Source organism: Hypomesus nipponensis, chromosome 10 (genome assembly GCF_054491055.1).
Source record: "Hypomesus nipponensis isolate SF chromosome 10, ASM5449105v1, whole genome shotgun sequence".
In the NCBI taxonomy this organism is placed as follows: Eukaryota; Metazoa; Chordata; class Actinopteri; order Osmeriformes; family Osmeridae; genus Hypomesus; species Hypomesus nipponensis.
The window spans coordinates 6,568,387-6,582,505 of NC_140370.1; the positions used below are offsets into that span (position 1 = coordinate 6,568,387).

The 14,119-nt window shown below is 47.2% G+C and overlaps 1 protein-coding gene across 1 annotated transcript; it reads right to left on the reverse strand.

The window, feature by feature from the left end:
- Positions 1–150: 150 nt before the first annotated feature.
- pigk (phosphatidylinositol glycan anchor biosynthesis, class K) lies at positions 151–13,729 on the reverse strand. The gene is made up of 11 exons (XM_084708508.1): positions 13,607–13,729; positions 13,017–13,070; positions 12,757–12,848; positions 12,476–12,611; positions 11,840–11,951; positions 11,657–11,753; positions 10,087–10,204; positions 9,722–9,832; positions 7,174–7,352; positions 4,118–4,187; positions 151–763 (listed from the first exon to the last, which is right to left on the reverse strand). Exons 1-11 carry the CDS (start codon positions 13,688–13,690, stop codon positions 647–649), a joined length of 1,170 nt encoding a protein of 389 aa, XP_084564634.1. The 5' UTR covers positions 13,691–13,729; the 3' UTR covers positions 151–646.
- Between the last annotated feature and the right edge of the window lie 390 nt (positions 13,730–14,119).

Genomic DNA, 14,119 nt, shown 5'->3' on the forward strand with positions numbered 1-14,119 from the left:
TCTGTAGTGGGCACCCCGCACTGTAGTGTACACAAGCGGACCAAAGCACCAAGCAACAAACACAACATCCCCCAAGGAAACCATTTCGAGACCCTTATCCCCCCTCCCCCCTCATATTCTTTTCACAGAGACCATGACGCTGAGTGCCACTTTAGTAAAAAGGCCGGTGCTTTAAATATGCGGAGCGGCGTGCTCTCCAAGAAATGACATTCTTATCTGCAGACTCGATACAGTGCGTTTCAGACAAATCTCGCAATTATTGAATAGGCGGTTTGTACAAAACAGAACATTAAACACAAAGAAAACATAATAAACCGTGCCCTCTGGTGGCTCACTGCACCCAACTTGGGCTGCCATACTAAGAAGGATCACTGTGCTTGCATGCTTACATCCTTCATGTACTTTATCTTTTTAACATTTTTATTACATATTTCAGTTCAGTTCAGTTTAAAAGTGTTACGGGGGATTAACAATGGGAAATGAGCTTTGGAAAAGGCAGTCTGTAGATAACCTTCTAAAGGGCTTCAACATCCCCTGACTGCACCAGGCAGAACCATCACCCCTCTCTATGGCTGCTGTAAAGAAAATGGACAGCAACAAAACAAAAAACGGTGCGAGAACTCCACGGACTGGACCCCCCGAGGCCTCAGAAGATGTGCTTGAGGTGCTTGATGCCGTAGGTCTTGAAGAACACCAGCAGGATGAGGGTCCACAGGCCCAGGATGAAGCCATCTGGAGGGTGCCAGTCTCTGAGCCTGGGCTTCTGAGGGAGGAGGAGATGGGTCAGGCACAGTGTGGTCGGCCGGCTCGTATTCAGGCCATGGCTAATGCTGCACACACACACACACACTCACACACACACATACTCACATGGATACACATACACTCACACTCACATGGATACACACACACACACACACAAGCTGAAGTGAGTGGTAAGCTCATCAGTACACCTCCCCTGTCTGTGTTTGCCCATGCCCTGCCACATCATCACTTTGTGTATGATTATACTTTTAAATCTTTCCCTCGTATTAAACATGCATCGCCAGGAACACATTTATATGCTAATGCAGGGGAGAATATTCTGTGGAGAGGCCAGATTTAACCTCTAAAAATCTTCCTAACTCTTGTTGTACAACCGTGGAGGGGACGAGACCACACGACAGTCATCCTTTGTTGTGGTTGTGGATGTTGTTGTCGTACACAACTCCTCCACAAGCTGCTACGAGAGTCAGGCCAAAAAAGGCACAGTCCGAATTCTTCACCGCAACACAGAGGAGCACACCATATACTGCTGTCATAATTGCACACGCACCAGTGTCCCATGCACACACACACACTCACTCACACACACACACACACACTGACCAGACTGCAGGGCCTCAGCTCAGGGTCATAACTGACAACCTCACAGAAATGTTGGGATTACAGGACCACTGTTTAAGTCCCATGTTTAAAGGCTGTGTTTGTTTGTACATGTTGGAATGCCGCACTTGTGTTTTTCCTCAATCTTCTACGTTGGAGGTGAGGGGAGGTGAGATGAGGGGAGGTGAGATGAGGGGAGGTGAGATGAGGGGAGGTGAGATGAGGGGAGGTGAGATGAGGGGAGGGGAGATGAGGGGAGGTGAGATGAGGGGAGGGGAGATGAGGGGAGGGGAGGGAAGTAAGGTGGGAGGAGACTGTCAGCAGCCAGAGCCACAATTAGATTACATCAAATCCAGATTTGCAAACAAGCTTAATAGCTCAATCAACTCTAGTCGAACTGTAGTCGCCAACCAGACAGTCAGGCCTGGGGGGCTGGGGGGGGGGCGGTGGAAGCTGATTAGACCTGAGAGGGAGTGTGTGCTACCCCAAGGATGGTTGACCTCCATGACAATGGAATACAGGAGGTGTGTGTGTGTCCCCTCGGGTGTGGAAAAGCAGAGGGAGATGGATGGGCTAAGACAGGGGGCCGAGTCAGCAGACAAGGGAGAGAGGAGAACATATGTCAGGGGAGGGAAAGAAAAGAAGAAGAAGGACAGAGAACAAAAAGTGGAGAAATAGTTTCTCTTCACAGCTCTAGAATTTCTAGCTTCCAAAATGACAGAAAGCCAAATTTAACTTGACTTCTCTGCCTTTCTGTGTGAGGTCAGTGGTGCGTATTCAGGACATTACTAAAAGCCATGAATTGCTGCCTATCTGATTGATTAAAAGTAATTAACAGAGCCATGCAGTGTTAATGGTCATTTAGGGAGGCAGGAGAGCCTGCCAACCTATAGACCTTCAAGGTCACACTCGGCCATTTTTACTAAATTATACAAATACATTCTGCATGCTCTACCTATTCTTGTGGTTTCAGTCCTTGGCACACACCATCCTATAATATTTGCAGGTTACTTGGATGAAAACCGCTGAAAACTCAGAACATCAACTCCTCAGAGCGCTGGAGTTATTCATTTATTTATTCATTTCCACCATTCTGTGTTTCCAATTCTCCACAGCCATATGGTGTGGCGTCAAAGTTGGCAGGGGAACAAAATATCAATTTGACGCCAGGGACAAGGGATCATCATTGCGAAGAACACCCCCCCCCCCCCCAAAAAAAAAAGAGTGAAAGAGAGAGAGTGAGAAAGTGTGTGTGAGAGAGAGAGAGAGAGAGAGAGAGAGAGAGAGAGAGAGAGAGAGAGAGAGAGAGAGCGAGAGAGAGAGAAAATAATCAATGAGGGAGCTAGAATTCCACACACCTTTTCCACAGAGCATGTTGTGATTGGGTTATGGTGTTATGATGCATGGTTGTCCGGGGAAATGGCATGTGTGTGTGTGTGTGAGGGGGGAGGGCTCCCCCAGTCGAGACAGCTGCCACAGGGGACAGCACATGAATCAACCCCTCGCTCACACACTGGAGAGACAGTTTAGAAACCCTGGCCACTGCTGCACAGCCTCACATACACACTGACTATCAGATCACTTTTCTATTAGGTTGGAGACATGCCGTGGTCTAGTGGCTCTCTGGGTGGAGTGAATAAACATGGATGGCTGGCTGAATGACAACAGTGGTCTTGGGACCATGAGGAGACAGCTAGGTTAGAACCGATGCAATCACTGTCTTCCCTTTTACAAATAAAAATAAAAAGTCAAATGTATTACATGTTTCTATCCTACTTTCGCATCCAATATCTTGAATCAGTTTGTTCTCCCAAACAGAAGAGAAGAATAAAAGACTTTAGAAGGACATTATTTTGGTGTTATTAAGCGTTGTGGGCTCCAGTCAGACCTAGCCTGTGGCGGGATGCAGGTTCTGGCACCACTGTGGAGATTGACTGGGTGGTGGAAGACAGGTCAACCTGGGCTCCTATTGGCTCCCATTCTCACCCCAGCGGGGGCAGACCCTCCTCCCTGATAGCCAACCAAACGTGTGTGGGAAGTCTGCACTCTTAATAGCAGCTACTCTTCGTATCAGTCACTCTTGCTAAACCTAAAGACATGGCATTGTCAGCTTGGTTGCTTCTGACATTGTTATGTTTGTCTGGAAGAATCACTAGCAGGAAGCTAAGGTCATCTGGAGATTTACCAAGCAATACTATTCAACATCATTCCATTCGGAGATGAAGAGGTGTTAGTTGTGTAGGCAGTTCCCTGTCATCTAAAGAATTCAATTTGCTTTAAGATGGGGAGCCCAGTTCTCTTAACACACACCTACAAATATATTCTGTCAAATTTCACACTGTCCCACCGACGCGTCCAAGACGTTTGCATTTCTCACACACACAGCCATTTCCATGGTAGCAGCGCAAACACCTCTGCTCGCATGTAACTTCATGTTCTGTTTCAGAATCAGGTGGGGAGCGATACAGCTGCCCCTCTTTCTATCTGCTACACGCGCACACTCCAATCAGAAGTGGAATCCTATAATAGGTAAGTAGCACAATAGGCACAGCGTGCTTCTCATACAGTCAAGAACACGTGTTTGGAACATAGCACGGTTAGATAAACAGAACGGGGGGGGGGGGGGGGGGGGGTTGGGGGGTGTTGTTGAGGTCTGGGAGCGGAGCAGGCTGTTTTGGGAGTGATAATAAACTCCCCTCCCGCCCTTCTCTTAACGAGCTCCCAGAAGCAGCAGGGTGCGCGGGGCCCTCACCTGATGGATGATCTCAGCCACGGGGAGCTGGTCCACGTAGGCGTGGATCTCCCTCTGCGGCTCGGCGTACCTGTGGACAGGCGGAACGTTAGAACCCTGCTCACGGGGACCGGGGTGGGGGGGTGGGGGGGGGGTGACAGGCCTCTGTCACACGAGCCAGATGGTGGAGAGTGAACGACTGCATGTTACAGCTGGCTCCATGGTGCGCGTGACATGAACCCACGTTGACACAACCCCCCCCCCCACACACACACACACACACACAGGATATGAAGCAACAGGAGGTAACTGTGAAACCGTTTCATTTGCAAATTTGTGTCAGGAAGCTTGCTGCCATGGTGTGAGAATGTGTGCGTGTGTTTAGGAGCGAGCAATTATGCGTCACCCCCCTCCCCTCCCCTCCCCCCCCCCCTCCCCCCCCCCCCCCCCCCCAGTAGCTCGACCGTCTCAGCTTGAGGTCATTCCTGCGCCTTCGGAACAAGGGAGGAGGGGGGGCGGGCGGAGGGGAGATCAACAACACTTGTCCATGCTAGCGCTCCTGCAGCTGTACTCTACCAGCACCACAGGTCTGAGGGGCCGATCCCAGCGCCGCTCACTGGGCCTCCTGTTCCCCTCCTCCCCCGCTCTGCTGTTCTGCTGTGTCCCAGCGTCCGCCGACCGGAATAGAAACCCACCGGGGCCTCTCTGACAGACGAGGTCCGCCAGAGAGGCCTCCCGCTGGGCCTCAGGCTCACGGTTGGGAGGGTGGGATCCATGATCCAGGGCCGGGGCTCCGAGCTGCTCTCTGTGCTAGGAGATGGCTTCCAGTTTCATTTAGGCTCGCTCACTCCTTGACCCCGTGAGGACTTCTCCATCTCCCAGTTTACCAACTGAGCTCAAATGGTCTGACCCCAATTTCCTTTCATAGGACACCTGTTATGTTAATGGCCCCAATTTATTTTCAGAACAGACCCGAGAGTTTACTGTAATCAGGATGAAGTCCGTGAACATTGAGCATTTCATTCAGTTTATTTCACAAGATGACACTTTCTTCCGATTTTATAGCTTCCCCTTCATTCTAATTAACTTTGGGCTTTGCATACTGAATGGTCAACAGGCACCTATGGCCCAGAGATGACTTACTATGCAATCTCATTTAAGTGTTAAGCCTACATATAATGAAAAGGATGGGGGGGGTCTATTAAAATGTCCTCTGCAACGAATGTAATTCACTTAATGGCCCAGAGAAAAATTGCTGTTTGGAAATGGTAGAGAGATAGAGGGGAGGGAGACAGGAGGGGGAGAAAAAGAGATACAGGGTGAGGGAAAGAAGGAGAGAGAGAGAGAGAGAGAGAGAGCGGTGTCTACTGATTCTTATTCACTAGTCTGAGAGGTTCACCGAGGTACATAGTGAATTAGAGCTGCTCTACATTCCATCACTGCTTGCTTGCTGGGTCATCTAAAGCTGTAAGCCTGTCCTGTACTGTGAGAGCGTCAGGGGAAAGTCATATCCTGTGTTAGAAACACTACTTTTACAAATCCCCTAAGGAAAATCTCTTGTAGTTTTTTTTGGGAATCCAAAAGCTATTGTTTGGCAACAGATTATTTCATCTGATTAGACACAGTCAAAGTGTCTTACTTAAACTAATGAAAGGTGACATAACTTCAGTTCTGACCTTTACATTGGCAGACTATTAAGAAGAACAGCTATTATTAGTGGGATTTATTACAAACACAATGATTAGGCCTATTTGATGTTCAAATACATTATATTCTAAAATAGATAATGGATTCCTTTAACAGCATGAAGTAGGGACACACTCAACCCCCTCTTCATTAATTGAAATGCGTCAGAATTTGTTCAGCTAAAGCTTGGGCGACGTGCTGTGTTAGCGCTAATCAATAATAAAGTAATAGGGAGGGGTTAGCGGGAGAAAGCCTTTGTATCTGTCTACCCCGAGGCCAAAGCACCAACATCTAACTCAAATGTACGATGCCAATTAGCTGTAATTAGTCATTAGCATCCAACCGTATCAGATTATTTGACTATGGCCACACAGTGTTGCAATAAAGCCTGTTTAATAAAAAGGACGCAACGTAATCCTGAACCAGTTGTAATTTATTTTCATAAAGGGCGCGATTGAAAAGCTATTTATAACAAATGTGGCGAAGGATTTGGATGCATCATTTACACTACTTGTTTGCCCTTAGTGTTTTGCAATTCCCAATGAAAGTCTTTATATGTATAGTGGGGATTAGTGTATTTTGATATTCCACTCAACAGGACAGTGAATATACTTTCAAATAAGGAATGAGAAACACCTCTAGTGCCATCTAGTGGTGCAGCATGGTTGTACTTGGTGGCTGGGGTACTAAACTACACCTTAGTTAAGTGAAAAAGGTGCATTCTGTCCATTCCCCTCAATGTTACAATCTTACTGCCCCCTTTGTGATGAGATTAAGAACGTTTTTTTCAATAAAATTGAACACTGTGTGGCCATTCAAATAATCTGATACCATTTGTTTTACTGAAGTATATAGGTTTAGCTGAAAACTGAGGCTACAATAGAAATCTATGTATGACCTAATTGGAAGTACAACTACAGTACATGCCATGTTCAGACCAAAACTAAATGACACGGGACAAGCCATCCATCTTTCACATTGACTGGCCTCATTTCTCTCGCAAGGTCACCGTAATGACCAACATAGCTTTGCATCCGACTACTGTAAGCACTAATGACGCAAGAAGAATACTTCCACACCTCTAATGGGAGCGAACCACAAAGGTCCTCTAATGTGAAAATCCATCTACCCTTCCTGCTATAAAAAGGGCAACGGATAATCAAGGCTCACTTAGCAAGGCATGTCTCACATGCTCAAAAGCCTATTCTGGTATTCATAGGTTATAATCAATCATACTAAATATCAATGTTCGAAATCTTCTACTTCTCATAGGTCGGAGGCTGCCTTGTCCTTCTGTATGTCAATTATGAAGAGATTAACATTCAAATAAATGGGGCCCAGTGATGAGGGGGTGGTAAAGGTCACCAGAGAAAACAGGAAGGGGATCTTACTTCTTCTCCTCCGCCACCTTCTCTATGGGAGAGGGGAGGTGGACCGTCTCCATGGTGATCTCCACTTTGCGAACGCTGCCGAAGAAGTCTGTGATGAGGACGCTCCCCGGGTCACGCAGGAACAGGTCAGTACGGTGGCCCGGCGTGGACACACACTGGCTTTTTGGACACACTTTGAACTGTTTGAAAACACACGTAATGGGGAAACATTCAAATATACAGCATGGAGAATGTGACACATTTTGCAGCTCCATGTCAACAACCTATATTGCTAACTTGTCAACAGGTGCTTGGGGTTGACAAAAAATACCAAACAGTTAAGTGGTCAAAAGATAACGACAGGGTGATTAGCACAATGGTCATAAAGTGTCAGTAGAAGACAGCTAGTGTCTGTTCTAGTTCATGTCGCTGTGTGTCAACGGTATCAGACATGCTGCGGGCCTGAGGGGGCCTGGGGGACTGTCCCATCTCTTCGGAGGACAGCCATCTGACTGCAGTGAGGTTTGTGCAAGAGATGAAATGGATCAATGACCTGGGTTTAAATACTCATTGTCTTTCAATGGAAAGAATCCCAGAAATCATAACCCAATGTAACCAAGCTGAATGGATTGAAAAAATATATTAAAAAAGGTACAATAGGTAAGATTTTTCAGTCAAAGATTTTTGACTGAAAACGTTTTTTCCCCTCTATAATAATGTTGTCAGGTAATGAGGCCCTCTGAGAGTTGCTCAGTACCAGTGGAACGTCAATTTCAAATTTTGGAGTGGCTCACCACTTTCCAGCCAATTTTGTTTCAGCAATCCTGTTACAGCCAATCACCTTAAGCGAGGTGGGCCTTCCTCCGGGGCTCATTTTGTGAAACCCCTGTCAATCAAACCTCGAGCTGGAGGAAAGCGAGGAGAAAACTTGGATGGGGTAGGCCGGGCATTGTTCCCGTTATTTTATAACTTTTGTTGCAGATGTAGGTTTCAATTTGTGATGGACAAAATAACATGACACTGCTAGCTAAATCCTCAAGCAACACCATCTTTAATCTAACAACAAAGTATCGAAGCAAAATTGGAGAGGAACATTTTCCCTTGTGATCCTTCAAAGTGCCACTTTGTTACGAGGGATAAAGAATTCTCTTTATTAATTTATTTTTTTTAAACCGAGAGCAAAATCCATAATATTGATTCTTAATGCTTAAAAATAGACCTTGCAACAAAAAGCACATCTTTTTGAAACTACAAAATCAGAGAGAAAAAAAAAGAACTCAGCATTAGTGGGAGCTCATCGATCTGAGTCCCTGGAAGAGCGATAAGCACAAAGAATGGGGACAGAGCCGTCTGATCGAATCCCCTGCAGAGTAGTGGACACCAGGAGGGGGTGGTCAGAGGCCCAGACCCTCTTTTTAGACATCTCAGGGAGATGAAGGGGAGACATGGCAGAGACCCATCACTAACCCCAGGGGGCTGTGGGGCCAGCGGGCTGTGGGGCCAGGGGGCTGTGGGGCCAGCGGGCTGTGGGGCCAGGGGGCTGTGGGGCCAGGGGGCTGTGGGGCCAGGGGGCTGTGGGGCCAGCGGGCTGTGGGGCCAGGGGGCTGTGGGGCCAGCGGGCTGTGGGGCCAGGGGGCTGTGGGGCCAGTGGGCTGTGGGGCCAGGGGGCTGTGGGGCCAGGGGGCTGTGGGGCCAGCGGGCTGTGGGGCCAGGGGGCTGTGGGGCCAGCGGGCTGTGGGGCCAGCGGGCTGTGGGGCCAGGGGGCTGTGGGGCCAGGGGGCTGTGGGGCCAGGGGGCTGTGGGGCCAGCGGGCTGTGGGGCCAGCGGGCTGTGGGGCCAGGGGGCTGTGGGGCCAGGGGGCTGTGGGGCCAGGGGGCTGTGGGGCCAGCGGGCTGTGGGGCCAGGGGGCTGTGGGGCCAGGGGGCTGTGGGGCCAGGGGGCTGTGGGGCCAGGGGGCTGTGGGGCCAGCGGGCTGTGGGGCCAGGGGGCTGTGGGGCCAGCGGGCTGTGGGGCCAGGGGGCTGTGGGGCCAGGGGGCTGTGGGGCCAGGGGGCTGTGGGGCCAGCGGGCTGTGGGGCCAGCGGGCTGTGGGGCCAGTGGGGCCAGGGGGCTGTGCCCCCCCCCCCCTCCGCCGCCCAGCAGGCATGTCAAAGGCCCTGAGCCTCAGAGCTGGATTAGCCAGTCTGTTTCAAGTGTCCGTGAAAGAAAAGCACACACCAAGGCTTTCATCTAGGTCTGGTGTGTGTGTGTGTGTGTGTGTGTTGACAGTGACAGGATGAGAGAGGAGAGAAAGTTAGTGGAAAGTGAAGAAAGAGTGGCAGCTAGTGAAGGAAAAATAAAAAGGGGTGGAGAGTTTAAAACTGAGTCACAGGAAGTACCAAATCATACAGTGTTCTTCGGAAAACCCCATGGTATTACATGTTCAGTTTTAAGATCACACACAATATAAGACTTTGTCTGCATTGTACTTGCATACTATACACATAAACGTAAAGTTATACTGTATGTCTATGCCATTTCTCTCTCTTTCTCTTTCACACACACACGCACATGCACACACTCTCTCTCACCAGGTCATTCATGTTGGTCGTGCTGGCAGGGTGAATGTCCTCAAGGAACTCCAGCAGGTAGAAAGTGTAGCGGTCCATCAGGTGAACCCCTATGGCCAGGTCCGGCTGGTGCTGGGGGTAAACAGAGGGGGGGGGGATGTGATGGTGGTGGACGGACAGGGGGAGAGAAATTGTTTTCGAAGGGTGAAGTGGGACGCAGAAGACAGGTGTAGGAACACCACAGTCGACTGGCCTTTCACGTGTCTGCTTAAAGCGTGGCAATAAGGGCTCTGACCCGGAAAAGTCGAAAAGGTCACTGCTGTCATGACTTCCTACCATCTAAGGGGGGGTTCAGGGAGGAGGGGGAGGGGTGTGTTGGTACTCACAGACAGGGAGTCCTCTCCCACCTGGCTGCTGGCCAGGGCCATCAGGTTGGGGGAGTAGAACCTTTCGTACATGGACGCCCCCTGGCAGGTGTCGATGATGAACAGCAGCTCGCTGTACCTGGACGGCGAGAGCAGAGGCAGAGCGCCTCTCGTGAACACGCTGGCATGCAGAGGGTGCGTGCGCGCACAAGAGACGAGGGGCGACGACACGAACAAACAGGCTTGCATCCTTCTGCTTTGAATAGCAGTTGCCATGGAGACCAGGAGAAGCCTGCTGCTCTCGTTCACTCCACCACCTAACCCAACTCCCCTCCCTTCCGCCAACCCCTCCACCTCCTTCCTTCTATTCAAAAGGGAATTTTAATGCAACTTCCATCCATCATGACAGGCCTTAGAAAGCACTTACACCCATCTCTCTCTCTCTTTCTCTCTCTCTCTCTCTCTCTCTCTCTCTCTCTCTCTAGAGACTAGAGAAACGAGAGAACCAGGGGCTGAACAAAGGACCAATTGGTCAAGAGAGAGGACAAAGTTGCCCAGGCAGCCAGCGCTTGGCAGATCAAGCTTGCAATTACTGCATCAGTGACAAGTCTGGTGTCACAAAGCTGTCCTCTGTCATAGGCTGGCCTGACTCTTCAGACAGAGTCTGTCTCTTGTCCTTGATCTAGAACATTACAGAGTGGGCTGGAGACGGGAGGTCTATCTTACTCCCTCCCTGCGGCTTTGCTAATGAATAGCCATGTCCACACTACTAAACATACCATCTGCCCATTAGAAAATAGTAATTTAGTTATTAGAGACTTCTTCCAGTACCTTTCATTATGGATATTAGCTGTTTCTCTTGGGTGGTATTCCCATAGAGTTACACACGAAAATTAGTAGAGAAAACAAGACTGGGGTGGTTCACACCTAAGGCCTGATTCCAGAAGCAAGAGAATTATAGTTTGATAATGGCTTGCCATCTCCGACCCTTGACAACACTGAATGAATCATTGGAATGATCAAATAAATATGGAATTAATTATTAAAGCTTTCAAACTGTGTTTAAACATTGTTAAAACTGGATGTGATGTGGACAGGTCAGATAAATGTACTTAAAAATGGGAGGAATAAATGGTGCTGTAGGTCTTGAAAACAGGACGTGCTATTCTCTCTTCAGGAGGGGATAGGTGTTTTTGTTGGTGTTAATTCCCTGGCCCTCAGCCCAGCTGTTGTTGTCCTTGTGTTTACCTTCAGTAATTATAACAGTCTGTTACTGTCATAAAAAATAAAATTAAAAAAAAGGCAAACAAACGCAATAAATTGGTCAAAATTAAACTCCACTGAGCAAGTAGGATTTCCTGAAAAGTCACAATTCCCCCATGCTGTTCAATTTGTTTGTCTATTATAACATTTAAGAATCAGAGCAAAAAAAACTGAGGGTGTGGGGGATTCAACTGGGTTTCAGCTTTTTGCATTACGCCATACGGATCTGTGAAGATACTAACTCATCGAGGTAAGGACAGCAGATAGCAACAGCAGTGACATGACCAGAAAACACATCCTGTATCTGCCTCTCTATCTCCAAAGTTACCTTCTCTTCTGCCACATTTGCTCGAAGGCGTCAGCTAGCTCCACGTTACTGATCTCCTCAGAGTCCTGGAACTTCAAGAAGCCGTTCCCTCCATGACCTGAAAGCACAAGGACACAGGGATTAAGAAGGTGCGAAGAGAAAGCCTGGTGTTTGAGGAGAGTCGACAGGAAGAGAGGACAGTACCGGTTAGGTAAATGAGGATGTTGCTGTGGTCATCTGACAGTAGTCTTTTGGACCTGGGGGTGCTGGGAGGCAGTCTGCCCGTGAGAACACGGAGAAAGTTTTCCACAGTGACCTGGAAAGGAGGATGGTGTTCAGACTGAAATCCCTAGTCGGGTTTACATTCAATCTAAACTAACTAATTCAGGATGACAAACAGGATGAAGACTCAGCTTTGACGCAACCACCAAGAACAACAATCAAGGATAAAACAATCTATTGCTGTAAAAAGACACACTGTTCTGTTTTTCATGTCCATATATTGGCAATGAATGTGTTGGAAATGTGGATATTTAGCTTTTCCCCAATCATTGTTTATATTATTATTCGAGTGCTATTAATAGAGGTATTAAAAACCATCTTTCACATCACTGCAACATGATGATTATGATGTGTTCCGGTTAAGTAAAAGGTAAAACCAACAGGTTGGAGAGGTAAATATAAAAAAAACGAACTAACTGATAATCCACTGAAAAGCCTTTTTTTGTGGGGGGAGGGGTGATCAATAACAAAGCACTTTTGTGTCAGTGGTATCAAAGTAATTTCCCATTACACACTGAAGGTAAACACTGGTGAGCCTCAGTAAGGACACCCACTCACCTCGTAACCACGGTAATCCACCTCCACATCATCCCCATACACATTCAGCTCCATGTTCTTGTGGCTGAACACAGTGGCTGGCTTGGGGTTTCTATGGTTACAGGCCATGTCATCTGCCAGCATCAGAACAATGTGACTGGTAGACAGGAAGAGAGGGGAAGAGGGACTTTTATTATTTAGTTTGCTTCGTAGTTATTTAAAATGTGTATTTATTTGATACTGAAGGACAGCAACACACACATCCACTAGCAGTTTGTTGGGTGGACATCAACAAGACTTACCTGTCTGGGATGCCTAGTCGCTTAACACTTCTATACACGGACAGTGTGTTGGCAACATGACGGTAGTTGAACCAGAACCTGGATGTACAAACCTAGGGTACAAGGAATACACCCTTCAGCTCATTTTTGCAGTACAGCTAATGAACAAATACCAAATGTGCATTTTGTATTAGAAAGAATATGACATGCTATCTGAGGATGATATGATATGAATTATGATGATAAAGCAACACAGTGCTGTGTAAGGCCTTCATACTCACCAGTACTGCCCAGTTGTTAGTATGACCACTGCTGAAGAATTGGCCGGCTTTGGCCTTCATTACGAAAAGAAAGGATGGTGTGTTAGGAAAAATAACTAACTAGCCGATGTCAAACTTTGTTATATTTGACTAACGTAGCCCAATACTATAGGGATAATTCTGACCGTATTGCTTTATGTGAGCATGCGCAGTAGGACTAGTAAATAAATTCGACGGGTGGAATAATGTGAAGACACATGTACCTGTGTCCTATCACTTTGGCTCCACACCAGAACATATTACCAGATACTCCATTTGCACACAACAAGGTGAAGATTAGCTCTATATATTTGCGTAGTTAACCTGATAAGGTCGCAAAAATGGCAGAATACCAGCTAGAATATCTGCATCTCACCCAACGAGGAGACAGATAGGTACTATGGCTTAATTCAGTTTACAAGCTAAAGGCAAACTATCTGGACATCATAAGGATGGGACTACAGTTTGTAGCTCTAGATTGCTAGCATACAGGTTCAATTGACAGACAAATCGACGCATTTGACATTTATATTATTGAGAGATTCGGGTGTAAATTATAAAATCTGCATTACCTCAAAGTTATTACTTTCCACAAATGCATAGAACAAAACAAAGGTTAAAATTGTTAATATTTTCAGAGAGCAGCAGCTAGCCATGATGATAAGGAAGAGCTGTCGCTGGCTCCGCCTAACAATATTTCCGGTTACTATCAAAATAAAAGTCCAGTAATTTAGAAACTTCAGTGGGTATATTCTTCTAGATATCGTGAAACTTTGAAACCGAAACAACGGTCTATGCCTTTTTTTTCAAATTGTATTAGGAAAATTGTAAAATGAAAGTGCTTATGTTTTCTGTAACCTAAAGCACAGGAGATTTTAGTTTTTGATTTTGAGAAATGTGCTTTCCATTTTGTTCAGCGCAATTTAGAGAATTTGCTCGCTCATCGGCGAGCTGTTTAGGATGACTCTTTTTTGAGTGAAAAATTGTGGTTCCAGAATCCAGCGTCAAAATCAAGTATGTCACGCTGTGAGGTGGCTTAAAATAGACTGTGCCCTAGGTTTGCCAAACACTTAATCTCTACAGTC

What these genes read in the sequence shown, in the direction of transcription:
- pigk (XM_084708508.1), bottom strand. Translation starts at nt 13,690, where the DNA reads ATGGCTAGCTGCTGCTCTCTGAAAATATTAACAATTTTAACCTTTGTT. An exon ending in CATCCTCATTTACCTAACCG is followed by an intron (nt 11,754 to 11,839) that starts GTACTGTCCTCT and finishes TTGTGCTTTCAG; the next exon opens with GTCATGGAGGGAACGGCTTC. An exon ending in CGACCAACATGAATGACCTG is followed by an intron (nt 7,353 to 9,721) that starts GTGAGAGAGAGT and finishes GTTTTCAAACAG; the next exon opens with TTCAAAGTGTGTCCAAAAAG.